General features: G+C 46.6%; 1 protein-coding gene across 1 annotated transcript in view; it reads right to left on the reverse strand.

Moving 5' to 3' along the window:
• The window catches only part of OSBPL10 (oxysterol binding protein like 10), a 323,310-nt gene that overhangs the window by 76,197 nt on the left and 219,955 nt on the right, over window positions 1-27,158 (reverse strand). Inside the window, exon 5 of the mRNA XM_018038204.1 lies at window positions 8,717-8,927. Coding sequence (XP_017893693.1) covers window positions 8,717-8,927 — 211 coding nt within the window. The remainder of the gene's footprint in view (window positions 1-8,716; window positions 8,928-27,158) is intronic.

Here is a 27,158-nt window from a genome sequence, read left to right on the forward strand (position 1 = left end):
TTTCTTAGGTTTTTTTCTTACTGAAATGTCAAACACACACAAAAATAGAAGAGTTTAATGAATGCCTGGCTCATGAAGTTTGGCAACACTTTTTAATTAAAAACAAAAAAAAATCAAGAGGAAAAATTTTCCAATCATTTAGGCAGAACAGTTAGACTTGCCTTAAAGGGAGAAAAAAAAAAAAAATCAAGCTAGTCTTGGCTTTTGCCGCAACGCTAAATGCCAAAAGACGACAGATGAAGAGAAGAATGTACATGAATATCTACATATTTCCGGGTGGCTGCGGGGCTGGAAAGATAATGCTGGTCTTCAGACAAACTATCTTTCCTCTGCTGAAAGCAGTCAGCATTTGTTGAGCTCTTGCTAGGTGCCAAGGACTACTATACAAAAAATTTTCTTTTTAAAGTTATTATTTAATATTAATTTATTTGGCTGGGCCGGGTCTTATTTGCGGCATGCAGGAGCTTCTTCCTCCTCTTTTATTTGCAGCATCTTTAGCTGTGGCATGCCTACTCCCAGTTGCGGCATACTGAATCTAGTTCCCCAGGCAGGGATCAAACCTGGACCCGCACACTGGGAGCGAAGAGTCTTTACCACTGGACCACCAGGCAAGTCCCTATCAGATGGAATTTTTTTGTGTTAACTCATCTAATTCTAATGATGACCCATGAGGTAAGTCCCAGGACTTACCTCTTGACAGATAAACAAAGGAGGCATGCAGAGCCAGTAAGTGTCAGGAGTAAATGGCAGATGAACACCCAGGCCACCTGTGCCCAGAGCCCAGACTCTCAAACTCTACCCTCTATGCCTTCTGAGCACCACTGCAGGGACTCAGAAAACATCCCACTTTCTGGGAAAAAAATGACTTGAGGACATAGCCCAACACATGAAGACAAGCAGCAGGATAAAGAACTCAAGACTGGAGAAGCTGTGTGAAAGGAGTGGCAATGAGCGATGAACCCAGCTGAACGCAAGGCTGAGCAGGACTGGGACTCGAGAGGGAAAAGGCACTTGCCTCTGGGTGAAATTTAAAGAGGCACCAAGACAGTAATCAAGATAAATGGCACGTTCATGCAATATTGTTTAAATCAAAATTAGTGTCAAAACAAAAAAATGTCTTAAAGGACTCAGTTGCCTCTCCCAGTCAATTCCTATCTTTAAGATTTTGATATTTTGTTCATCATGGACTTTTTTGCATTAATTCTGGTTTAAAGATATTGCATTAAAACATCATTTATCTCAATGACTTTGGTACCATTAAATTTGTGCTCACAGTAGGTGTTCCACTCATCACACCCCATCCTAGCCCTGGAACTGAATTTAAACACTTCTTGAAGACATGAAGCACCACTGACTATTAAGTCAAAATTCCTCTAAAGAGATTTAATCATTACTACACACTATTGAGTATTAAATTAATATTAAAATACTGATAATATCTCCTGCATTATATTTGAATCAAAAATTGGGAAGTCTACTGAGAAAAAAAGGAAATTAAAATATTTCGTCTTCATCACTCTATACAATGCGTCATTCTTGATTTTGACAATTACAATAATGCAAGTCAATGAATCTTTACAAAGACTGCAGTGTAACCACTACTATAATTTATATATATTTTTTCCCTCAAAATGCTATATAGAAAAGGAAACACAACCTGTGTAGGAAAAGGAGAGGAAACAAGAAAAGCAGCATAGAAACACAGAGACAAAAAGTGTAATGGAGACTAACAGAGAAACACGCAGCAGGGTTAGGAAAAAAATAACTGGCCTGCATGACGTGTTTGAAGGATGGATTCTCAAGACTGTGTCATAAAACAAAACACAAGTCTAAACCAGATTTCATTGATCCAAAGACACACCAATTTTCACATTTTAACATCTCTGAAATCGGAGCTCATCTTATGCTCCACAATGTGGCATAGTTTAATTGGCACCTTTTCCTTAGTGGCACAAAGGCTCATGGTATGTGTTACTACGGATGCGTTGGACAGGTGAGAAAACACGCCTCACCTATAGAAAGTGACTCAGACGGTCTACGACAGAAAGATGATCACAGACATACCAGCAAGTACAAACGCAAAGAAAACCAGGGTCTAACATCACCACGTGGCTGCTGACCGTAGCCTGCTGGTCGTATGTCAATTACCTTTCACTTTCCAGTCCACCCTAAGGCTCCTGAGTGGCAGACTGTCAGAGATGATCCAACGGGAGAGAAGAGGAGGGCAATGGGTCAGGTGTTCACCAATTTGCAAACCAGTGCTTACTGGTTTTGACGCATGCCTGCAGCTCCTCACACAACACGCCTTAGTAGACACAAGAAACCCAAGAAAAAGGGGGCGGGGGAAATAACTTTCTGGTTCTTTTAACCAACCAGAAGCAGAAAGACAGCTACAGAAGATTTAACCATGGGCTTAAAGCTTTGACTGTGGGACTGTCTGACTCTGCTCTTGGCCTCAGCTTACCCCTTGCTGGAGCTCTGGAGGCTGCAGTACCCACACCAGCGCTGTGATGTCTCTGCCCAGACGCCAGTGACAGGGGAGGCACTGGAAAGCCCCCACTGTTCCTGTAACACAGTGAACTCCCGCCTCCGGGGTGCAGTCAATCTGAGGGCTTTCCCCAAATGAGTAAGACTGACGTTTACAAACATGGGGAAAACATAGGGTATATTTACGATGAAAAGCTGGTATGGTAGGATCTGACGGCTTTCTTTATGGAGGAACTGCCAATCAATCTGTTTTGACCGCTGTAAAAAAGTAAATAAATAAAACTGCCCATCAGAAAGATTCTGCAATGGTAGTGTTTCCCAGTATGCTGCTTACTGAAGGGATCATCACATTTTTATCTTGACTTTTAATCACAAAATAAGGGAAGGTGACTTAAATGGGATGCACTGCGACCAGAAGCACTGGGTGTCAGGAAAGGACAGACAGAGGTAGAGGAAAGATAGACATTGTAGGGCCAGAGGGGAAAAAGGGGTCTGAGTGGGGAAAAGGGATGAAAGTTAAGAATCTGAAGATGTTTCTGGGAAAAACTGAAGCAGAACAGAAGACAGACGTCAACAAGTGGGAAAAGCCCAGAAAAGACCCTACAATAATCTCACCAGGACTTTCCTGATGGCCCAGTGGTTAAGACTCCACACTTCCAATACAGGAGGCCTGAGAGCAACTCCCTGATGTTCAAGCTGGTTTTAGACAAGGCAGAGGAACCAGAGATCAAATTGCCAACATCCGCTGGATCATGGAAAAAGCAACAGAGTTCCAGAAAAACATCTATTTCTGCTTCATTAACTATGCCAAAGCCTTTGACTGTGTGGATCACAATAAACTGTGGAAAATTCTGAAAGAGATGGGAATACCAGACCACCTAACCTGCCTCTTGAGAAATCTGTATGCAAGTCAGGAAGCAACAGTTAGAACTGGACATGGAACAACAGACTGGTTCCAAATAGGAAAAGGAGTACGTCAAGGCTGTATATTGTCACCCTGCTTCTTTAACTTCTATGCAGAGTACATCATGAGAAACGCTGGGCTGGAAGAAACACAAGCTGGAATCAAGATTGCCGGGAGAAATATCAATAACCTCAGATATGCAGATGACACCATCCTTATGGCAGAAAGTGAAGAGGAGCTGAAAAGCCTCTTGATGAAAGCGAAAGAGGAGAGTGAAAAAGTTGGCTTAAAGCTCAACATTCAGAAAATGAAGATCATGGCATCCGGTCCCATCACTTCATGGGAAATAGACGGGGAAACAGTAGAAACAGTGTCAGACTTTATTTTTGGGGGGCTCCAAAATCACTGCAGATGGTGATTGCAGCCATGAAATTAAAAGACTCTTACTCCTTGGAAGAAAAGTTATGACCAACCTAGATAGTATATTCAAAAGCAGAGACATTACTTTGCTGACTAAGGTCCATCTAGTCAAGGCTATGGTTTTTCCTGTGGTCATGTATGGATGTGAGAGTTGGACTGTGAAGAAGGCTGAGTGCTGAAGAATTGATGCGTTTGAACTGTGGTGTTGGAGAAGACTCTTGAGGGTCCCTTGGACTGCAAGGAGATCCAACCAGTCCATTCTGAAGGAGATCAACCCTGGGATTTCTTTGGAAGGAATGATGCTGAAGCTGAAACTCCAGTACTTTGGCCACCTCATGTGAAAAGTTGACTCATTGGAAAAGACTCTGATGCTGGGAGGGATTGGGGGCAGGAGGAGAAAGAGACGACCCAGGATGAGATGGCTGGATGGCATCACGGACTCGATGGATATGAGTCTGAGTGAACTCCGGGAGATGGTGATGGACAGGGAGGCCTGGCGTGCTGCGATTCATGGGGTCGCAAAGAGTCGGACACGACTGAGCGACTGAACTGAACTGAACTGAGTTCAAACCCTGATGAGGGAACTGGATTCCACATGCTGTATGGTGCAGCCAAAAGAAAAAAGTCTCATCTATTTGACCCTTTCGCCAAATCCCAAAATAGCAGGAACCAATGCAACTGGCTTATTAACCAACAATCCTTATAAATCTTAAAAGAAAAAGTTACTGGAAGGGCAAGTTAAGAAGTGCATATTAAGTTCTGCTCTGGTTCCCCTCTCTTCAATTACATGTGTCTTGGTCTCTAGCCCTGATTCATGTCCAAGGGCACGAGCATTATCCATGGGGATTCCTCTGCCACCCCACTCCAGCAGCTCTAACCCCAGTGTTCTCTCCCAGCATGTCCTGCACCCACCATAAGGTGGTAGCCAGCTCTCACAGTGCACTAGAACGTGCTGGTCTGATCACAGGTGTCTGTGCTGCCTTTGAATCATGTTCCCTGATCAGGTGAGGAACTTCCCCAGAAGCACAGGCAACAGACTGCTCTGCCCCGCTAGACCACCTTAAGGTCTGGAATCCCCCTCCAGCACAGACTCCCAAGCAGCCCAGCCGTCTCCAGCTCTGGTGCAGCCCTGACTTGTCACACCGCGGAAAATCAGAGGCACATATCTGGACTCGGGAAACCAGATGCCCACCTGCCCTATCCCATCACGCATCTGCCTCTATCAAAATGCTGGAGAAGATTCAGTCACCAGGACAGAGGAGAACCAGGGAACATAAGCCTGGACCAAGAAGCCAAGTTCCTTTATAAATTTTAGCTACAAACCTCTCCATAAACAGAAGTTAGATGAAGCATTTCAGCCCTGAATTATCTCAGAGGTAACATCGGAGACAGGACCTGAGCCTGAAATGTGTAGGTGGGCACAGATGAGAGCTCAAGTAATCTCCACCTTGGTCCAGTCGCTCTGTTTGAAATGAAATTGAGGTCGGGGAGCAACATCTTCAGACAAAGTCTTGAGAGCTGCCAGGTTCCCCAGAAGATGCAACAAGAAGCTACAGAAGATGCCGTGAGATCACAGATTAGGTTTTGATTCCGAAGAGGGTCAGAAGGAAAAAAGAAAATCAGTGCAGAAGGATCAGAAAGCAAAGAGACTTCATGAACAGTGCCTACAGATGTCGGCTATGCCGAGCGATCTGTGCCCCACCCCCACCCCCACCCCCTGCCCCTTGAAACTCTAGAGCTGGGGTCCCCAACCTCTGGGCCACAGACTGGTACCTCCTGTCAGATTAGTCATGGCATTAGATTAGAAATAAAGTGAGCAATAAATGAATTCACTTGAATCATCCAGAAACCATCCCCCAACTTCCGGTCCATGGAAAAAGTGTCTTTCACAAAGCCGGTTCCTGGTGCCCAAAAGGCTGGGGACTGCTGCTCTGGAGGAAGGCCTGACAGAGGTTCGCTTTAATGAGATTTTGATTTCCATCAACCCAGTCTGGCACTCCTTGGATATAACCATTAAGTTTTTATCAGCAGGAGTCAGGCTGCTACCGTCCCTATCAACCCAAAGAGCCCTGAGGTTCTTAACAAACGCATTTTGAGATGACACTCCTGGGGTCACCAGGTTCTTCCATTCCATTAGCTTGAGATCCTGGAATTCTGTTTTAACTGCAGGCAACTACGATGCTTTGGATAAGGATGTAATTCCACCTTTTTTCCCCTAAATGGGCTGGCACAGATTTAAAAGACATGTGCAGAATGTTTTAAAATCCAAAGGGCCACTTTGGAAAGGGTTAGGAAGACAAAGAAACACAATAACCTTTGTGATGCTTTATGCTCTATTCTCCAACCTTCAACCAAGTTCCCCAGTAAAAACGGCTAAAAGGAAGGGTGGACGGACAATGGAGTCAGGTGCAGGAAAGGACAGGACGACCACTCTCCCCCAGGAGGCAGCAGGGTGGGTGGGGTAGCGTCCAGGACATTGCGCGGTCTCCCGCCTCCCCCACAGACAGTCCCCACTTCAACCTCTCACCACATCTGAAATTCGACCTCAAGCTTCATCCCTCCAGCCCTTAAAAACCCCAGAGAAAGAATTTGGAACGAAAATTCGAAACTTACTAGAAAGTCACCCTGAAGAAAAAGGTAAGGCATAAATTTCAGGCACAAGAAAATGGCTCAAGTTTCTTATCCACTCCTCCTTGGAATGAGCCCATTTGTTCGCAGAGCCTAGAAGCAGGTTCTGGTGCAAGAAGAATTCTAGGAACTTTGAGAAGTACCCAGTCTAATGCTGAGGTGTGCCCAATGCCTAAAGCAGTCACTGAGGCTCAAACCAGACCAGGGAAAGTCAGGGAGTCTCAATTTTCAAGTAGAGAAGGAAAAAGCAAGGAGAAAAAGCACACGGAGTGCCTTCACTCTGCACCTGGACACACACGCCTCTCCCAGCCCAGATCCAGCACCTGAATGTTCTTCTTTCGTTACAGAAGACACTGGTAGAGTCATAGGGAAAATTCAGTCAAGTCGGGACTTCCCTGGTGGTCAGGGAATCTGCCTGCCAACGGAGGGGACATGGGTTCAGTCCTAGGTCAGGGAAGGTGACAATGCCACGGGGCAACTAAGTCTACGCAACACATCTACTGAGCCACACTCTACAGAGTTCAAGAGCTACAGCTGCCAAAGCCCGTGTGCCCCAGAGCCTGCTCTCCACAACGAGAAGCCCCCGCAATGAGAAGGCCACGCACTGCAACGAGAGAGAAACCCCTGCTCATCACAGCCAGAAAAAGCCCACACGTAGCAACGAAGGCAGAGCAGCCGAAAATATAAACAAGTACAATTTAAAAAAATTTTAGTAAGGTCTGCAAATTAGGAAGAGGATTGTATTTATGTTAATTTCTCAATTTGGATCCCTGTACTGTTATTACAGAGAAGAGTGCCCTTTTTTCAAGGAAATTCACACTGAGGTATAGGAAAGTAAAGATACATATCGTCGGCAACTTACTCCTTAGTGGCTAGAATATTGTAATAGGCTTATACATACAGAGAAGATGCAGCAAACATCGTAATAGCATCTGGAGAATCTGGAGATTGATGAGAATTTTTCATACTATTCTTGTAACTTTTTTGAAAGTCTCAAACTATTTCCCAAATAATAATAAAAAAAAAATACAAATACCTGCCCTGAGACAATTAAGATGTGAGCAGGACAGTGCCAGAAAATTAAGATGTGACCAGCCCCAGTCTGGGGAATCCAGAGTCCACTGGGTGGTCTGTTCTGGTTTGAACAAAGGACCCCAGGCACCTGCCACAGTGGGCAGAGCCCACCCCTGGACCTCGCTCTGCAGTACCAGGGTGGCTTTGGGCAGGTCATTTAACTGCTCTGAGCCTCGGCTCAGCTCACCCACATGATGGGCATATAATGATACACACTTCGTGAAGATTTCATAAAATGGGTAGCAAAAGGTAGACACCGATAGAATCAGAGCTTAGTAAATGACGGTGGGTACTACAGAAGAAACTCAACCCCCCCCCCCACCCCTACAGCTGACTCTGGGAAACCAACATCACCCCTTTAACCCTGGTGACAGAGGAGAGCAGTGGGGACCTGGAGGAAATGTGAAGTATAGACCATTCATCATCACCTGGCTTGGCTTCCCATCACCTGAATTGCTTCATTCTTCGTTAATTAATTGAACCCTGGGCAACAAAGCTCAGTGAGACTTCAGCGCATCTCTTCTAATATTTTATAATTCTCTAGGACATGACCCATCTGAAGGCATTTTCACCTTTATCATTTAATTTAATCTTGCCTAATATCTTTCTGTCTGCTTATCCATGAAACCTTCCTTCAAAAGGACTGGCGCCTCTTCGGGGAGTTTATTATTATCTCGAACTTCTTGATAAACAGCTAGAAATGCTTCTGTTATGTATCCCAGAGAAAATCTCACACCGGGCCCTGAGGAGACAGGAAAGAGGAGGGCAGGGTGGCCCGGAGCAGAGAGCAGGAGGCAAGGCGGCTGTTCATCATGGGAGGGTGTCGGGGACACGCCCCACAGGCACAGCTGGAAATAGCGGACCAGACGCTGCTGAGCAACGGATCTTGCCATCACAACACTGAGGGCACAATTCACAAATAGAAGGCAATGGAGAACTGAATGCTAACACGTTTCAGAAGAGTTCTGTAGTATTCATGAAAACGTTAAATTGTCGATAGGATGGCACACTGCTAATGGGTGAAATGAAAAAAATACAGACAGCCCAAGCGAGGCTGAGAAGGGGAAAACGGAGAAGCACTTGCATAAAAGGCGAGATGGACCGACTTAAAGGAAGAAGGTCACAGCGGACAGGCAGGCACGCGCGCACACCCGACGACGCGCTCTCGCAGACCCGGGCGCGCCGCCGCCGGGGAGGTCTTACCCGAGGCCGCCGGCCTGTGGCTGGACTGGCCGGCGTGGTGCAGGCTCTGCTGGAGCAGGCTCAGGCACTCCCCGAGGCAGCTGAGGGTGGCAGCAGAGGTAGCTTTCAGGAGCAGCAGGTCCTGGTCCAAGGCAGTGAGGGGGCCAGACCCCGGGAGAGACTCGATGGCGTGCACCAGGGTCTTCTGCTGCCCCTCCACCTGGGTCATCATCTGCGGAAAAGGGAGACAGCCCGAGGTGAGAGTCGGAAGGCCTCGCTTCCAGCGTCCGGGAGCCAGCGCTAAACCACGGGAGTGGATCAAAGTGCGGTGCCACTGTTCACAATAGCCAGGACACGGAAGCAACCTAGATGCCACCCGCAGACGAATGGATAAGAAGCGGTGGTACATATACACAATGGAGTCTTACTCAGCCATTAAAAAGAATGCCTTTGAATCAGTTCTAATGAGGTGGATGAAAGTGGAGCCTATTATACAGAGTGAAGTAAGTCAGAAAGAAAAACACCAATACAGTATATTAATGCATATATATGGAATTTAGACAGATAGGAATGATGACCCTATATGTGAGACAGCAAAAGAGACACAAATGTCAAGAACGGTCTTTTGGACTCTGTGGGAGGAGGCAAGGGTGGGATGATTTGAGAGAATAGCATGAAACATGTATGTTATCATATGTGAAATAGATCACCAGTCCAGGTTTGATGCATGAGACAGGGTGTTCAGAGCCAGAGCACTGGGATGACCCTGAGGGATGGGATGGGATGGGATGGGGAAGGAGGTGGGAGGGGGTTCAGGATGGGGAACACATGTATACCCATGGCTAATTCATGTCAATGTATGGCAAAAACCACTATAATATTGTAAAGTAATTAGCCACCAATTTAATTAATTAATTAAAAGAAAAAAAAATTGCGGTGCAAGACAGCATCACCACCCAGACTACCAGCAGCGTGAAGATGCAGTCTGAGGATGCTCAGTGCACATCCATCCTGGGATGCCGCAGGCCTTGGATGAAATCCATCCGGATCCATCTACCCAAAGGCACTTAGCCTCTGCAGCTCTGCACGCAAGAGAACTTTAGAACTTTAGACCTGAAGGGGACCACCGGGCCATCCAGGTATATCTTTTACACATCTTTGAAAGGTGAAAATAAATATACTAAAAGTAGAAGTCTTGTGATCAACTTAAAGGTCCTTGGACCACAGGAAGGTTATCCGAGACAATGGGCACCCCTGGCTTTGTCTCAGAGCAAGGTTAATTCCTTGCTTTGCTTCCATCTCCTGTCCATCCCTAACTCCTTGGTGGTCCTCCTTGAAGTTCAGGAAATAAAAGTGAAATCTGGGGCTAGCATTTGTGGGGGTAAGACCACACACACAGCAAAACCAGCGCCGACCCACTCTGCCCCTAAAATGCTCGGAGAGCCAGCAACTTCCTTAACACCATGTGTAGGGAGCCAAGAGGAGGAGAAAAACCAGGAGTTCAAGAGCCAGCCCTGCTCCACAGCTAACGCTGTGACAAACCAGTTAACCCCATAGTGGCCTGGCTTCGATTCAAAAGCTACAGACAAGCAATGTTTCCTTGGACAAATCAAGGAGAAAGGAATTTGAGAACTAGAAAAGGACTTGACTGGTGGTCTTGGGAAGTGCTTCCTCCTCCTGTTTTTACACCTTAACTTGCTAAACCAGATGATGAGCATAAATTGCATGGCCAGCAAATAAGCAGTCGAGCTGATGTGTGGGAGAGCAAAGGCAGCCCGCCTGAGGTCATAGGTCAGCATTCGAGGCAGGGACCAACTCCTGCTCCCTGGACCCCTTCACTGTTCTTTAAGCATCTCCCACAAAAGCCATCCATAATCTAAAGCAGTTGCTCCTGCTTCCATCATCCCCAGGAGGATACCTGGGACCATCATGACGCCACCAGCTGGGGAGAAGCCATACCTCTGCAAAGACCGCTGGACCTGGACACAAAACCCATCCCATACGTGGGCATCTCTTTCTATTTTCTTTTGAAGACAAATATCTCCTATTTCCTATCACTCTGTGTAGTCATCGCCTTAAAAACAAACAGTTTGCCCACTGCAATCCTACTTAACCAAAATTGGTGCCATTACTTCAAAAAGATTTTTTTAAATAGTGACATTAAACAGATTACACGCCCATCCTCTGACCATGTAAGTTATTTTCTGATTACAGAGGTTATAGCTAGCCATTCTGGCTCCTAAAACAGTACCTGAGGCATAACAGGGGCTCAGTAAGAATTCATTTCTTCTTCAGGTCTTTGCTGAAGAGCTGCCTTCTTGGGAAAGCTTCCTGCACCATATAATTTAAAATCATCTGTACTAGCATGAAAGCAGGAACCATTCTGTCTGTGTGATTCACTGATGGATCCCAAGCAACTATCTGTTGAATGAATGAATGAACCCCCAGGGTCCCTTTCTCTTCACTGAGGGGCAAAAGAATCCATTTATGACACAGAGTCTACAAGAATCATCACAGTCAGTTAGGACAACAGGGCTGAAGATTCAGGAAAAGTAATACCTCTGCTATCAGTTTCAGTTTGCCAAGAAAATGGTTAAATTTAACATCATAAAGATAAAGTGTTTACATATTCGTTGACAGTCAACTCTATGGAGAACTGCTAACATTTAGGGAGAAGCCGACTTCGAGCTACTCGTCATAGTCAGCATTTCTGTAAATTCCTACCATAAAAACTTGTCTCAGAAAAATGATGTGTTGAAAGAGAAGACGAAAACTTAACACCAGAATGTAAAGCATATGCTCTTGACTATTACAGAAGATGTCATAATGCTTAAGAGAAAAGGTAACTAAATGAAGCCTTAACTATGCAATCCACTTTTTTTTAATCTTTATTTTGCGTTGGACTATAACTGATTTACAATATGTGGTAGTTTTAGGTGTACTGCAAAATGATTCACTTACGAATCTACACATATATCCATTCTCTTTCAGATTCTTTTCCCATATAGGTCACCACAAGACATTGAATAGGGGCCCTGTGCTATACAGTAGGTCCTTGGGGATTATCTATATTCTATATAGTAGTTGTAATATACTCATTTTTAATCAACAAAAAACTATATTCCAATTATATAGCATAGGGTAAGTAATTATTTCACAAGCATAAAATATGATGCAAATCTCAGGTAAAAAAGACACAAAATTGGGGACCCCTCCCTGGTGGTTCAGTGGTTAAGAATCCAATTGCAAGCACAGGGGACACTGGTTCAACCCCTGGTCAGACAGGACTAAGATCCTACAGGCTGTGGAGCTGCTAAGCTCAGGCACCACAACTGAGCCCTCACCCTAGACCCTTTGAGCCGCAGCCACTGAGCCTGAGCATCTCAAACTCGTGCTCTGCATCAAGAGAAACCACCGCAATGAGAAGCCTGCACACAGAGAAAGCCCATGAGCAGCAACGAAAACCCAGTACGGCTAAAAGTCAATAAACACAAAGCCGGCTCCCCGAATCTCCCACCCAGAGATGGGCGGCACATACCTGGAAAATATCTGACGGTGTTTACTGAGAGCCTGTTGCCAGCGCCAGAGACAGGATGGCCGCCTGGAGGGGACACCGGAGCTGGCGGTGGGTGGATTTGTCAGCTACGGTGACTGCAGAACAGCTGGTGCTGAGTGGGAGGGGGCGGGGGTGACACAAGCCCCACAAGTCAGGGCACAGTCCCACTCAAGAACTTTCCTGCTCCAAAATGCCAACAGCGCCCCCCTGAGTCACCCTGTGCTAAAGAGTGCCAGTGACCAGGCACTGGATGGACTTCAGCATCCTTCTTGTGAAACGGTGCACTGAAAGTAGAGTGATCCCAGCGCAGTGCTTGACATGTTAAGCAGACGGAAACAGAACTTTAGTCTTTACAGACACAACTGACGCCAACCTTCACTTCCTATGAGCATCAGCAGGCTCCAAAAGAAACTGAATGAACTCAGCAAGCAACGCAGGACTGCCAGCCTCAGGATGATGTATCATGGCTGTTGCTGCCAGAACATTCCTCACACTGGGAGGTCCTGAGGAGAACCTCCCATCAGACTTGGGAAGAACAAGTTTTATCCGTTTTCATATCCGATTTTAATGAAGGGCACATTTGAGAAGATGTCACAAAGCTGTACGCGACACAAAGTCTCTAAGCAGCTCACTCTGTCCTGCAGGTTCCCACAACCTCAACATAAGAACGAAGCGTGGTCAGTGATGGCCACCAGCCTTGGAACAGCCTGAACCGCTAATTACATGGATTTCAAATCAGGTTTCTGAACGCTTCTTTATTTTATTCTTTGGCTGCTCCATGAGGCATGCGGGATCTTAGTTCCCCAGGATCAAGCCAGTGCCCCTGCATTGGAAGCGCAGTCTTCAGTCACTGGATCAACCAGGAAGTCCCTAAACACTCTTCTGAAGCACAACATGAACCATGCGTGGCGTTTAAAAACCAGGGCGAACAAAAGGCACACGTTTCATTTCTTGCTGGCATTTCATTTCTACAGTCAGGGGCATCACACCTTGTAACACGGGTGCAAATGGGACCCTCGTCAAATTTCAGAGATCTACTCCCCGAACACATCAACTCCGAGGTTCTAAAATAGATAAACCGTAGGTCAAGTCCAATTTCATAGTGAAGCGAAAATTCTATGACCCATTCCTCGTGGTGTAAACAATGGCATGCGCACCGCAAAGTCAAAGTGTGGGTGGTGCAGAGGAAGTCAGTGGCTGCACTGCTTTCTTTCAGTGAAGCTGAAACCAAAGCTAAAGGCAAAGACCAAACCCAATGACATCAGCTCAACAAGATGAGACCCAGCTAAAGGAGGACCGGAGGAGCAGGGGCTACACTTGCTTCAATCACTTTAGACTGTTCTGACCTGCAAAGCTTGGTGTGGGTTCAGAGAGGCACCAGAAAGGTCCCGTCCTGACAGGTCAGACATCAACAAACACCAGCTCGTCACTCATCCATCCGTTGGCAACCAAAGCATCAGCCTCACGCACCGCTTTCTTCTCCTAATGTCACCAGAGCTGCTGGCCTTGTTGGCAGAACCTCCCAGGCTCCCAGACAACCCGGAGCCTTCAGCAATTCAATCTGTCCTGATTGGGAGGAGACCAAACAATTCAATGTCAACCTTGAGGTGGCCTTGCTTTGGCATTTCTCCTCAGCCTGATGGGACCCCAGAGCCCCTGCTAAGTCTCACATTTGGGTCACGGATCAGTCCTTGACCACCTTAGGGCAATTTTTTTCACTTGGCCAAAGTCATCACCTAGGCTTACAAGCCAGGCAGCAAAGACCTTAGAACCCAAACTAACTAACCTACTAACTAGCTTGCCATCTCCATTAACAGATTTACTCTTCAACTACCTTCAGCAGCATTACTTTAGTATTTCAGACTCCCCACCCAGAAATGACTTGATTAGCTGGTTACAGAAGTTTCCTAAAATACCCATCAACATACAGCATGCACCCTAAAACTCACTGAGTGCCTTGCCTCAGCATCCTCACCCTGCTGTTTCTGCCAGTCCTGAGCCACTGTTCCTTGATCCCTGTCAAGCCTCTGTTTTGTCAACCAAATTCCTAACTCCCAGATTTTTTAAAAACTTTTTATTGTAGTTGCTTTACAATGCTGTTAATCTCTGCTGTACAGCAGAGTGAACCAGCTGTATGTACACATGCATCCCCTCTTTTTTTTTCTTTTAGATTTCTTTCCCATGTAGGTCACCAGGGAGCATTACATAGAGCTCCCCATGCTGCACAGCACATCATTAATGATCTGTTCTACACACAGTATCCGTAGTGTATGCGTGTCAGGCCGCATATCCCAGTTCATCCCATCCCCCTTAACTCTGACACCGCCCCCGCCGCTGGGAGACACTGCCCCCGCCGCTGGGAGACACTGCCCCCGCCGCTGGGAGACACTGCCCCCTGGAGGTCTGTTTCCCCTACAGTGTGAACCATAAAGCCCCTTTGCTTTGCCACCAGAGGGCAGTAGTGGCACCTGGACAGGTGACATTCCCACCTCTCCAGCCTTTCTCCAGGTGTAGTGTTGGGAACACAGTCATTCCTGGGCTCACCTGAACGATTTCCTCCTCCTTGCTGACTCACCCCCCTCTCAAGCGTCCTCCTGTACTCTGTCTGTCCTTCTGGCTCTTGACACAACACCTACTGGAATGTAGCTCTCAACTGTAACCAGCCGAGAGCTTCCTTGAGGCAGGGCTCCGGGTCTCTGTGCACGGCTCTCCTTGGTCCCAGGCATGACCCCATGCAGGCTAGTCCTAAACATCTTAAGGACTCCCAGCTCTCCCTCCAGGCTCGTCAGGTGAGCACACAAAGAAAACCCCATGGAGGCAGACCTGCAGACCCTCACTGCTCGGTAGGGGCTGGTGACAGCAACAATAAGGAACAAAGCAGAGCAGGAGGAAATCGGGTCCCTCTCCAACGGGGCGAGGCTGCCAGCTACACGGATGAGGCTATGATAATGAGGAAGAACAAAATGACAAAGCGTAGGAAGAGAATGGAGAAACCAGGGTAAAGACCATATTATTCTATATTACAAACCAAGGGAAATTAAAAATGGGAAAAAGAAGGAAAGATCTCCCCCAAATGGACCATTAGGTGTCTCATGCCTGACTGCACATGTCGCCAAACTTCTATAAAAGGTCAGAGAATAAATATTAAAGGTTTTGCAGACCACGGGGTCTCTGTGCTTAGCTCAGCCCCTGCAGCTTGAAGGCAGGCAAGGTCCAAGTGTAAACAGATGGCTGAGGCTGTGCTCAGCATTTAACATCTCGGTTTAGATGTCAGATAATTCTCTTTTTTCATTCAAGGTGTACTTTCGTTGGCTCTTGGAGTGAGAGGTGATTTTTTGAGCCTACCTCGGACATCTTGGCTATCATGGTAGGAGACTCCAGGTCCAGTGTGAATTTTTTAGGAGGCAGTCATATGCCTGGATTGAGCACACAAGCCCTTGCCTACTCATGGCCTGCGGTTTCAATGGCGATCTAATTTCAAAACCTTAACGCTGCTACTTTGATCTGCTTGGTTTGCCTCCTGTCCGAGGCCTCCACTGGTCCCTGCTGGTTGGCCTGAGAGCCCAGGCCTTCCGGACAGAGGACAGGTGCCTGTTTTGGCAGGATCCCCCTTGCCCTGGGCTCTGGGTCAGGGAGGGGAGTCTCAGGCTTGAAATCACTTTTATGCCTTTGGGCATAAGGAGACGTGGGTTCAATCCCTAATCCAAGAGGATCCCACATCCACGGAGCAACTAAGCCCACATACCAGAATTACTGAGCCTACGCAACTGAGCCCAGGAGCCACAGCTACTGACTCCATGCACTGCAACTACGGAAGCCCCCAGGAGCCTAGAGCCCGTGCTCCACAACACGGGAAGCTGCCACAGTGAGAAGCCACGCAATGCAACTGGAGATCTCCCCCACTCACCGCACCCAGAGGAAACCCCGCACAACAACGAAGACTCGGCACTGTCAAAAATAAGTAAGACAGACCCACAATGTTCAAGATCTATAACACCATAAACAGGAAAAAATGCAATAAAAAATGGGCAGAAAACCTTAACAGACATTTCTCCAAAGAAGACATACAGACGGCCAACAGGCACACGGGAAGATGCCCCACATCCCTAGTGATTAGAGAAATGCAAATCAAAACTTCCGTGAGGTACCACCTCACACCAGCCAGAATGCCCATCATTTAAAAAGTCTACAAATAACCAATGGTGGAGAAGGTGTGGAGAAAAGGGAGCCCTGTTACAGTATCGGTGGGAATGTAAGTTGGTGCAGCCGCTGTGGAGGACAGTGTGGAAAGTCTTCAGAAAAGTGAAAATAGAATCACCGTAGGATTCCGTAATCCCACCCTGGGGCACGCATTTGGACAAAACTCTAATTCAAAAAAATACACGCACCCCTGCATTCACAGCAGCACTATTCACAATGGCCAAAACGTAGAGACCACCTCAACATCCACGACAGAGAAATAAAACGACGTGGCACACACATACAAGGGACTACTTCTCAGCCACGTACGAGAACCAAGTCATGCCATCTGTAGCCACACGGTGAGCTAGAGGCGACCGTAACTAAGTGAAGTAAGTCAGACAGACAAACACCACATGCTATCATTTGCACATGGAACCTAAAACAGGACACAAATGAACCGGCATATGAAACAGGCACAGAATCGCGGACGCGGAGGACAGACCTGTGCTTGCCAAAGGGGACGGGAGGGACTGAGTGCGGGGTTCGTAGGTGCAGACTGTTATACGGGGTGGATAAACAGGTCCTACTGAACAGAAAACTGTATCTAGTATCCTGAGATAAACTGCAATGGAAAAGAATATGAAGAAGAATGGGTATACAGACGCATAACTGAGTCACCATGCTGTACAGAAGAAATTCACACAGCGTTAAAACCAACGATACTGCGATTGAACAAAAAGAAAGAACTATGAGATCATAGTATTCATGGCCAAAGAAATCTATGGCTGTAGATTCACAATCAAAACCATTTCGCAGGCAGGAACCCTGGGGTCAGAGAGGCTGGGGATCTGTGCTGAGGCCACACAGCTTCATCCGGAGTGGCAGCCCTCACTCTCCTCCTCAGGGGCCTCTTCACTTCACAGGCTGATGTACTTCCTCCTCTTGCCTTCTCATATTCTGAAAGCAAAATAGCCCTTTTGCCTCCGAAAACAACTGCAGTGAAGGTCCTGCTGCTGCCCTCAGCCCAGCATTCTCACCACCTGGAGACACCCAGTGTCTGTTTTTCTCATTAAGAAAAGGTTGACTTACTCCCTCAACCACTGTCCCAACAAAATTAGACAGTCAATACACTTCTAAAAAAGGAAGTAAACATTACCTGAGATCCTACTTCCCAGAGATAGGCCCTAACAGTCTGGTATTGCTCTGACTCTCCCAATTCACTCACACTCACACTCACACACTCACACACTCACACACTCACACACTCACACACACACACACACAATGCTAATTTATCTAACAGGATCTTTAGATCTAATTTTACCACATGGAATGCATCATTTCTTACGGCTGAGAGTTACTTCAAAATACTCCACTGGGGACTGAAGGGAGAGAGAGTATGAAATGATACTGGGTTGGAGGATGCTAAAGCTGTTGATAGTGACATGGAGGTTTAATATTGCCGTCCCTAATGCTTTTATGTTTGAAAAATTTCAAACTAATGCAATTTTTTTCAATAGGAGGAAAATACATTGTTATGGGTTGAACTGTGTCTCTCCAAATTAAGGATGTTAGCATCATAACTCTCTTGGCTTAAATGTAACATTTCTGCAAGGAGAAGTATAGCCTTTATTTTGTAAAAACTTTGAATTATAATCTATAAAAACACTGAATTGCTGCGTTGTACACCTGAAACTAATATAACAGTGTAAATTAACTATACCTCAATAAAAAATTTATTAGAAAAATACAGGAGTTTCTTGAAGATTAAAGGTGTTGAACAACCAACTCTCAGAAAGGCCAAGAGCAAGGCTGAGATTGGGGGACACTCAGCAGCAGCTCTGCTGCAGTGCATGGGCTCGCGAAGAGTCGGACATGACTTAGCGGCTGAGCAGCAGCAGCAGCAGCAGCAGAAGCCTGAGGAGCCCCCATCCAGGGCCTGCCAGGAAGGGTTCCAACTTGCTTCCACATGTGTAGGACTCCAATCACATATTTCTCAGGAAGGAAATTATTAATATGATTGGATGTTACCCAGGAGTTTCAATCCTTGCTGCAATCATTCATAGCAGTGAAAAAGTCTCCTTTTTTTTTTTTTCACAGAGGTCATCAGGTTAAAATCCAGTCATTAGAGTGGGTCCTAGTCCAATACAGTGTCCTTATAAAACGGAAATTATGAGCAAGACACACAAGGAGGGCGAATGAGAGAAGCCGTGGGAGACCTGGATCAGACCCTCAGAGGCACCAATTTGCCAATGCCTGGACCAGCACCAGGAGACAAAGCGGCCAGTTGGTGGTACTTTGTTACTGCAGCCCCAAGAAGCTGGTACATCACAGATGTCTTAATTTAGCGGCTACCCTGTGGAGCAGGTTTTCATTCCAAAGGCAAAGTCGACCCTGGCTCTGCAGCAGAGGCTGCTTGCATGCAATGTCACCCTTGTTTTCTCAAGGAATTCTTACTAAAGGAAAAGTGAGATAGAGAATGCATTTTCAGAATGAGGAATCTAGAAAAATGGTACGAATGAACCTATCTGCAGGGCAGGAATAGAGCTGCAGAAGCCGAGAACAGACGTGCAGAGGTAGGAGAGGGTGGGATGAATTGGGAGAACATCACTGACATATATACACTACCGTGTATAAAAAGGAGAGCTAGTGGGAAGCTGCTGCCTAGCACTGGGAGCTCAGCTCGGCGCTGTGATGACCTAGAGGGATGGGGTGGGGGGGGGGGTGGAGTGGAGCGATGTTCAAGAAGGAGGGAATATATGTATACACACAGCTGATGCATTTCACTGTACAGCAGAAACGAACACAACATTATGTGAAGCAGTTATACTCCAACTTTTAAAAAGAGGTAACAGAAGATGGTGATACACAGGTTAAGAGCATACTTTTTAAATTCTATGTGTTTGCACTGAATGTTACCAAGTTGGTAATGAGGGATGCCAGGGACAAAAGGAATCATCTCTTGCTGTCAAAGAAACAGGCCAACAGGACTGTGAATAGAAGGCAAGGGGTCAGGAAATAATTGTCTCATTCACCCCTCATTGCTTGACAGCTCCTGCCTCCCTCGTACAGACACGGCCCTGGCGGGGTGCTAGATGTAATGAAGGCGTACAAGGCTGGCCTCCCCGGCACAAAGGCCATGACCGGGGCTTTGGTGGGAGATCCAACCACTGCTTTTCTTATAAATATCTTTCTTTTTTTTTTAACAAAAGCAATACTTATCATAGGATAAATAATAATAAAATAGAAAAAAACATACACCCATAACACATAGAGAAATAAACTTTAAAATTTAGGCAAATATACTTACAACATTCTGATGTACAAACGTGTTCTTTGACTTTTTACGAAAGGGGTTGCATATCATAATACTGCTTTTTAAATTATATCTGCTGCTGCTGCTGCTAAGTCGCTTCAGTCGTGTCCGACTCTGTGCGACCCCAGAGACGGCAGCCCACCAGGCTCCGCCGTCCCTGGGATTCTCCAGGCAAGAACACTGGAGTGGGTTGCCATTTCCTTCTCCAAGGCATGAAAGTGAAAAGTGCAAGTGAACTCGCTCAGTCGTGTCCAACTCTCAGCGACCCCACGGACTGCAGCCCACCAGGCTCCTCCGTCTACCATGTCAATAAATCGGGACAATGCCATTTAAGACACTGCAGATCATTCCAGCACATCAGTGGGCCACACCTGACTGCCCAGATCCCCACCAATGGCCCTTACGATGAGGTCTAACTTTCTTCTCTGGGACAAATCGCAGTTCCATAAACTTCTCTGTAGGTAGATCTCTGCACAAATTTGCAATGATTTTCTTAAACTCCTAGAAAAGTAATAACTGAATTTGAAGGTATTTAACATTAATTTTTAAGGCTTTTGAGAAACACTGCCATCTTACTATTGGAAAAAAAAACCTGTTGTCAATTTGTATTGATACAAATTGATATCAATGCAGGACTTCCCTGGTGGTCCAGTGGTTACGAATCCTCCTAGCAGTGGCAGGGGATCAAGTTCAGTCCCTGGCCAGGGAACTAAGATCCTACATGCTGTGGAGTTATGAAGCCCGCACACCACAGTGAAGACCCAGCGCAGCCAAAAGCCCTGTGTGTTCTCAGCAGTGTAAGAGCTGTCTTCTTCCTCGACACTCTCTAAAAATCTCCTTTTTCTCATAATCAATTACGTAGACAAAAAAAAAAAAAAAGAACCCCCCCACCAAATCTAAAACCAGCGTTTTTGGATTTTTTTTTTTTTTTTTGCTTTAATCCACTGCCCATGTTCCTGAATAATCTGGGGTTTCAAAAAATGTTAAGAAATTTCCACATCCAGCAATGAGTAGTAAATAAGCCCAAGAGACCTAATGTACAGTATAATGAATATAGACAATAATATTGTACGATAATCAACTTTGCTAAGTGACTAGAACTTAATTATTCCAACCACTAAAAAGAAGGGATAATTATGTAATGTGACAGAGTTGCTAAATATTGCTACAGTGGCAATGCTATTACCCTATACACATGCATCGAATTAACAGGAGCAGCGCTTTAAATTTACACCATGTTATATGCCAAAACAGAAGAGCAGTTTCCATATCCAGTCAAGAAAATTCAAGCAAAATAAGATGAAAGGGAGTCCAGGGAGGGTGTTTCCTCTGTGAGAGTGGAATCAGCCACGTGGATGGCTGGGTGGGCACTCCTGTAGGGCGGAGCACAAGATGGTCCCAGCAATGGATGGAAAGCTACACTCAGCCCTGGGAAGGGAGGGGAAGAATGACCAGGAGAATCCAGGGATTCAGGAAACTCAGAAGAGGGACTTCCTGGTGGTCCAGTGGTTGACAGCCTGCCTGACCGTGCACGATACACAGGCTCGATCCTTGTCCGGGAAGATTCCACATGGCGCAGGGCAACGAAGGCCATGTGACTGGAGCCCACGAGAGAGGCATCCCGGGGAGAAGCCCGAGCACCTCCGCAAGGGAGTGGCCCCCGCTCACCGCAGCTAGAGAAAGCCCTCTCACAGCGGTGAAGGCCTAGCACGGCCAAAAATAAATCTTTTAAAAAATGTGTAAAGAAAGCTCATGAAGCAGCCATAGTTCTCTTCTAAAACATCAAGGATAAGGAAACAATAGGAAATAATGCCTGACCCTGAACCCTGTCCAGCTGCCTGCTCTGCTCCCAGGACCCACCAGATAAGGGAAGGACTGTCCACCTTTGCCAAGCTCAAGCGGCCCTGCACCTGATGCGGGTCCAGCCTCTAAGCTGCAGAGGAAAGCAGAGAGCAGCTCCTGGCTTTCCCACACTACTTCCTCAACTTCTCCACCTGCTTGCAGTACAGAGCCATGCCGGCCGCAGGCAGCGACATGAGTAATAGGCCCAGGGCCATTTCACCTCCCGGTCAAGGGGAAGGTGAACAGCGTACAAAGTGCTTCTACGCTCATCGTCTCACCTCCCCCTCTGCCTTGGTCACCGAGCAGGCTGGTCATTGTGATGCGCCACCCTGGGGCCCAGGTCATGACCCATGCAGCTGGAGAGGTGAGCACTGAAGTCCCACGTCCTGGAGCCAAAATCCTCTGCCTGCCTGCCTCACTCCCAGGAGGCAAAGAGAATGGCAGTGCTCTAGACAACTCACGATCACAGCACATGCACACACGCGTACAGACACACACACACTCTCGTGGCGCGGCCTTCCGCCTGAAAGAAATTAGTTGCAACTCCCACTGAATTGAACTAGAACAAGTTAGACCACAAATTCTTCCTGGGTAAAATCCCCAGAAAAGAAATCATGATTCATAAACAAAGCCTCAACAACAAAGGGTAAGGATGTGTCCTGCAAGCGGTGTGGAAGTTTCACTCAGATGTTTAAGTTTCACTCAGAAGTCATCTCATCAGAAACTTAAATATACACCATGCTTAAAAATACACACATGCATGTATGCACACACACACATGCACGCACATGCACGCACACACGCACGCACGCACACACACACGCACACACACACACACACACACACACACACACGCACACACCCCCATATGAACACCAAAGACTAAAATGCTGCTGTACAGACCCACACTGTCAGCCTTCCAGCTAACCCACCATTTCTCAGTCGTTGCTGGCTGGTGAATCAGGTTTCCATCTCTTGCAGAATGAAACCTCACAACCAAACATCAATGAGCATGCACTTACTGGAGTCTGCTCTGCCTTTGTTTACACTCATATTCCATAGCCATGCTCAGCCTACCTCAAAGAACCTCTAAGTTTTTGAGTATTCAATCTTCATTTGGGGAAATCCTTTTATTTCGGGGAGAGAAGGTTGTTCTAAGAATTCCTAGGGGGGAAAAGCCAACAGATATCTATATCTAAAATTTCAGGATGGTAGCATATACTTATCTCAGAGACTGGGTCATCGCTCTACCTACTAAAAGCCTGCTTCTCTTTTTTAAAACTTTATCTACCCAAACCAAGACAAGACCATGACAACACAGCTCTTTTTCCAGCTAAAATTAATTTCACAAGCGCCAATGACTTGCAGGCAGAAATGCTTCTCCAAAGGGCACTTGAGAGAGAGGGAGAAATTGGACAAGAACTTCTCGCCTCCAGGCAAATCCTTTATAGCGTCTGAGCCCTGGCATATGAAACTCTGGAGAGACAAATGCATTCATCAGGAGTCTGCTTTCATTTTCTGGAAGAGAAAATTATGGTAAGGGATGAGCCACCAGTAATTAGTATTAATTGTATCCCCACTGGGTAAGTGGCATTGCAGCCACCATTCTAAAGAAAAGAGGACACAATTCCTGCACACATCAGCTTACAATGTAATCTTCAGAGTGCTCAAATATGAGCTAGAACAGTGACAACATACACTATGGCTTTCATGCCACGGAGATGAACTGGCCGTTTTCACTCCTTCCCCACTCTTCCTCACGACTCTGGCACCCATTTTTTAAGGAAGTGGAAGAGTGTGTAGCCCTTGGCCTCTTAACAGGAATAAACACACAAAGGCAAGCTTGCAATCACTTCCATACCTGCCCATCTCGAGATTCCGAGCCTACCGACGAGATCGATCCCTCAACCCGCGACCATATGGCATCTGATTCATCAAAGGGCTCCATTCACAGCAGATACCTGACGAATGCCGGGTGGATGGACAGATGGACGAACGGATGGGAAGGAGGAAGGGAGGGACGGTGGAAGGATGGACGGGAGAAAGGAGAGAAGGGAGGAAGAGGGCAGTGACAGGATGGGGGTGGAGGAGGGCGGGAGGAGAAAAGGCAGGAGGAGAGGGGAGAAGGGGAATTGGGAGAACAGGGCGGGAAGGAAGGCACAGGCACCACAGGTTCAGGAAGCGCACCGGCTGCAAAGCCCTCTAGCACATCTGAGAACTCCTCTCAAGCGACCCTCACCCGGAGCTGCTCCTTCTCCTTGAAGAATAAAGGTCATTGCCCTCTGCATCCTGCAATGTTGGACCTACAGCCCAGAGGACAGAGGAAGCAGGAGGCTTTAACTGCACAAGAGACGTCTGTCTCCAGGCACACGACTGCCCCACATTTCTTACAGCCTCTAAATCAATCTGCACGTCCCTGGGGAAAACAAAGCCCTACCTGACTGGGCTCTAGCCTCGACCACGAAATGTTGGTTTCCTGATTCTTTTTTTTTTTTGAGGTATAGTTGATTTACAATGCTTCAGGTGTACAGAAAAATGACTTGGTTATACATATTTATATGCTTTTTCCGATTCTTTTCCATTATAAGCTCAACGCAAGATACTGACTGTAGTTCCCTGCACTTCACTGTTCTTTTATATAATAGTGTGTATCTGCTCATTCCAAATTCATAATTTATCCCTCCCCCTCACACTTCCCCTCTGGTAATCCTAGTTTGTTTTCTATGTCTGTGAGTCTATTTGTTTTGTGAATTAGTTCGCTTGTACCATTTTAAGATTGCACGTATAAGTGATATCATATAGTATTTGTCTTTCTCTGGTTGACTTGCCTCACTTAGTATGATTACCTCAAGATTCATCTGTGTTGCTGCTGCTGCTGCTGCTGAGTCGCTTCAGTCGTGTCTGACTCTGTGTGACCCCATAGACGGCAGCCCACCAGGCTCCACCATCCCTGGGATTCTCCAGGCAAGAACACTGAAGTGGGTTGCCATTTCCTTCTCCAATGCATGAAAGTGAAAAGTGAAAGTGAAGTCGCTCAGTCGTGGCCGACTCTTTGCGACCCCACGGAGTGCAGCCTACCAGCCTCCTCCATCCATGGGATTTTCCAGGCAAGAGTACTAGAGTGGGGTGCCTTCACCTTTTCCGTATGTTGCTGCAAAAGGCATTATTTCATTCTTTTTTATGGCTGAGTAGTATTTCATTGTACCATATCTTCTTTATCTATTTATTTGGTGATGGACATCTAGGTTGCTTCCACGTCGTGGCTGTTGTAAATAGTGCTGCTATGAACATTGGGGTGCATGTATCTTTTCAAATTATGGCTTTCTCCAGATATATGTCCAAGAGGAAGATTTCAGGATCATATGTTTACTTTTTTTAAAAGGAAACTCCATCATGTTCTCCATAATGGCTGCACCAATTTACCTTCCCACCAACAGTGTATCTCCTGGTGGGAGATTCTCTTTCTTATGACTTCATCTTAGAGGCTGGTTTCAGCAGGTAGCCTTCCACCATCTCCAGAAAGCTCACAACGCTCATCGCCACAGAGCGCGTCATGGCTGTAACTAAGTGATTTGCTATGCTATTAGCTGATTCCTCTCTCTGGCTCTTAGGGAGCTCCGATCTCCATGAGGATGAGGACCTTGGCTGTTTCGTTTCTCTGTTTCTCTAACTGTTTCGTTTCTCTGCTGTTTCTCTAACACCTAGGAAAGTTCTGGCAAACCACAGGCAAAAAAAAAAAAAAAATACAGTGGAAAGAATGAGTGAATGAAGAAATGAAGGGGAACATCCAGGCATCTCCTGAGAGTAGCGTTCTCTACCCCCTCACAGGCACAACAGAAGGTGAGGATGTGAGACGCATCTGCATGAAGAAAAGATCCAAACACCTTCTGAGCGACAGCCACGAGCCTTCAGAATGGCCAAGGGAAGGAGGCACCCTGCCAGTTCTGGGGACGAACAGGAGCGGGTGAACTGTTTTCCAACAACATCACGTCGGAGAACTGCAGTGGTCAGGGGACAAGGTTTCACCCTCTGCTCACGTGCCGCTCAGGTCTGGCCAGCATGGTCAAAGAGAGCCTTTAGTAGCAAAGAGCAGAAATGCACCCATATTAGTTCAAGGAGAAGGGAGCCCACTGGCTGGACCCAGGGTAGAGGCGCCATCCTCTGCACCAACATCACAGTCTCCCTTCTGCATCCCTCGGGTCACCCTAGGCTGAGGTCTGCATCTTCTCTCGCTCCTCCTGCTCAGCTGAAAACGTCCTGCACTTGGACGCACCCCAGCAGAGCCCCTGGGGTCACACGGACTCCATCTCACATGGCGCTCCTCATTCAGAGTCAAGAGAGAGTGAATCTGGCCGTGGATCAGATGACCTTCCTCGTCCAATCAGCAGATGCGGGGGATGTAAAGAATGACGCCATGTGACGCCACAGCCCTGCAGGCACGGACCTCCCTTCAGAACGGGCTCTCCCCCGACTCACTTCTCTCTGACTGTGGTCTAAGATTCTGATATGCATGATACAAGGATGCACACTGTTTACAACCCCCCTAAAAACTCACTTCACAGGAAAATGTACGTCTCAACTGGAACAGCAGTCAACTTTCACCCAGAACACTTACTTCAATGCCGAGGTGCTGCCCTACACTTACTGCATGCGTGACATGACTGTCTCACCTGCACAGCTTCCCAGAGGGTTCTAGACGTTTACTAACTTCTTACAAAGGCGTATGATAAAAACCCATCTCCAACTGAACGCAGACCTCGCCCCCAAGCTCTCTCTTATCTGTGACATCATCTCATAATGCAAGGTCAATAGGGCCCCCCAGTTTAAAGGGGGTTTATCTATTTCTTCATTTTAAAATATTTATTTATTTAGCTGTGTCAGGTTTCAGCTGCAGCACGCAGGATATGTGATCTTCATTGCAGCACGTGGGATCTAGTTTCCTGACCAGGGATCAAACCCAGATCCCCTGCATTGGGAGCTCAGAGTTTTAGCCACTGGACCACCAGGGAATTTCCTTTAAGTTCCTGAGGTCAACGGGGCAGCCCCACGGCCATGTCCTTAGCACCTGGCTAGTTTTCGATGCTGCTCTGGCTAAATGCATCCCCAGGCTTTGCGCCATTGCTTCAGTTTCCAGATTTGTACTTTCTCAGTGAAAATGCTCTGCCTCCGTTGTGTTTGTGTCAGTAGTTGGGGCTGCCTAATTTAGGCAAAACTGGGCATTTACAGAAGGAAAAATGCATTCTTTTTCTTCGGTTCAGATAGTTTGAGATAACTATCTCCCTCTAGGCCTACCTGTGTACTGTTAATTTACCAGCTTTGACCTAATCTTTTAGAAACTGTACAGTATTAGCGACTCTTCATATTTTACCTCCAGTTTCCCAACTGCAAAATAAACAGGCTGTATTCTTTCCACAGCTGCAATGTAAATACATATTTCACCCTAGGGATCAATTGGCTTTACTTTTATGGGCTTCCCTGGTAGCTCAGCTGGTAAAGAATCCGCCTGAAATGCAGGAGACCTGGGTTTGATCCCTGGATTGGGAAGATCCCCTGGAGAAAGGAATGGC

This window comes from Capra hircus, chromosome 22, assembly GCF_001704415.2.
Source record: "Capra hircus breed San Clemente chromosome 22, ASM170441v1, whole genome shotgun sequence".
In the NCBI taxonomy this organism is placed as follows: Eukaryota; Metazoa; Chordata; class Mammalia; order Artiodactyla; family Bovidae; genus Capra; species Capra hircus.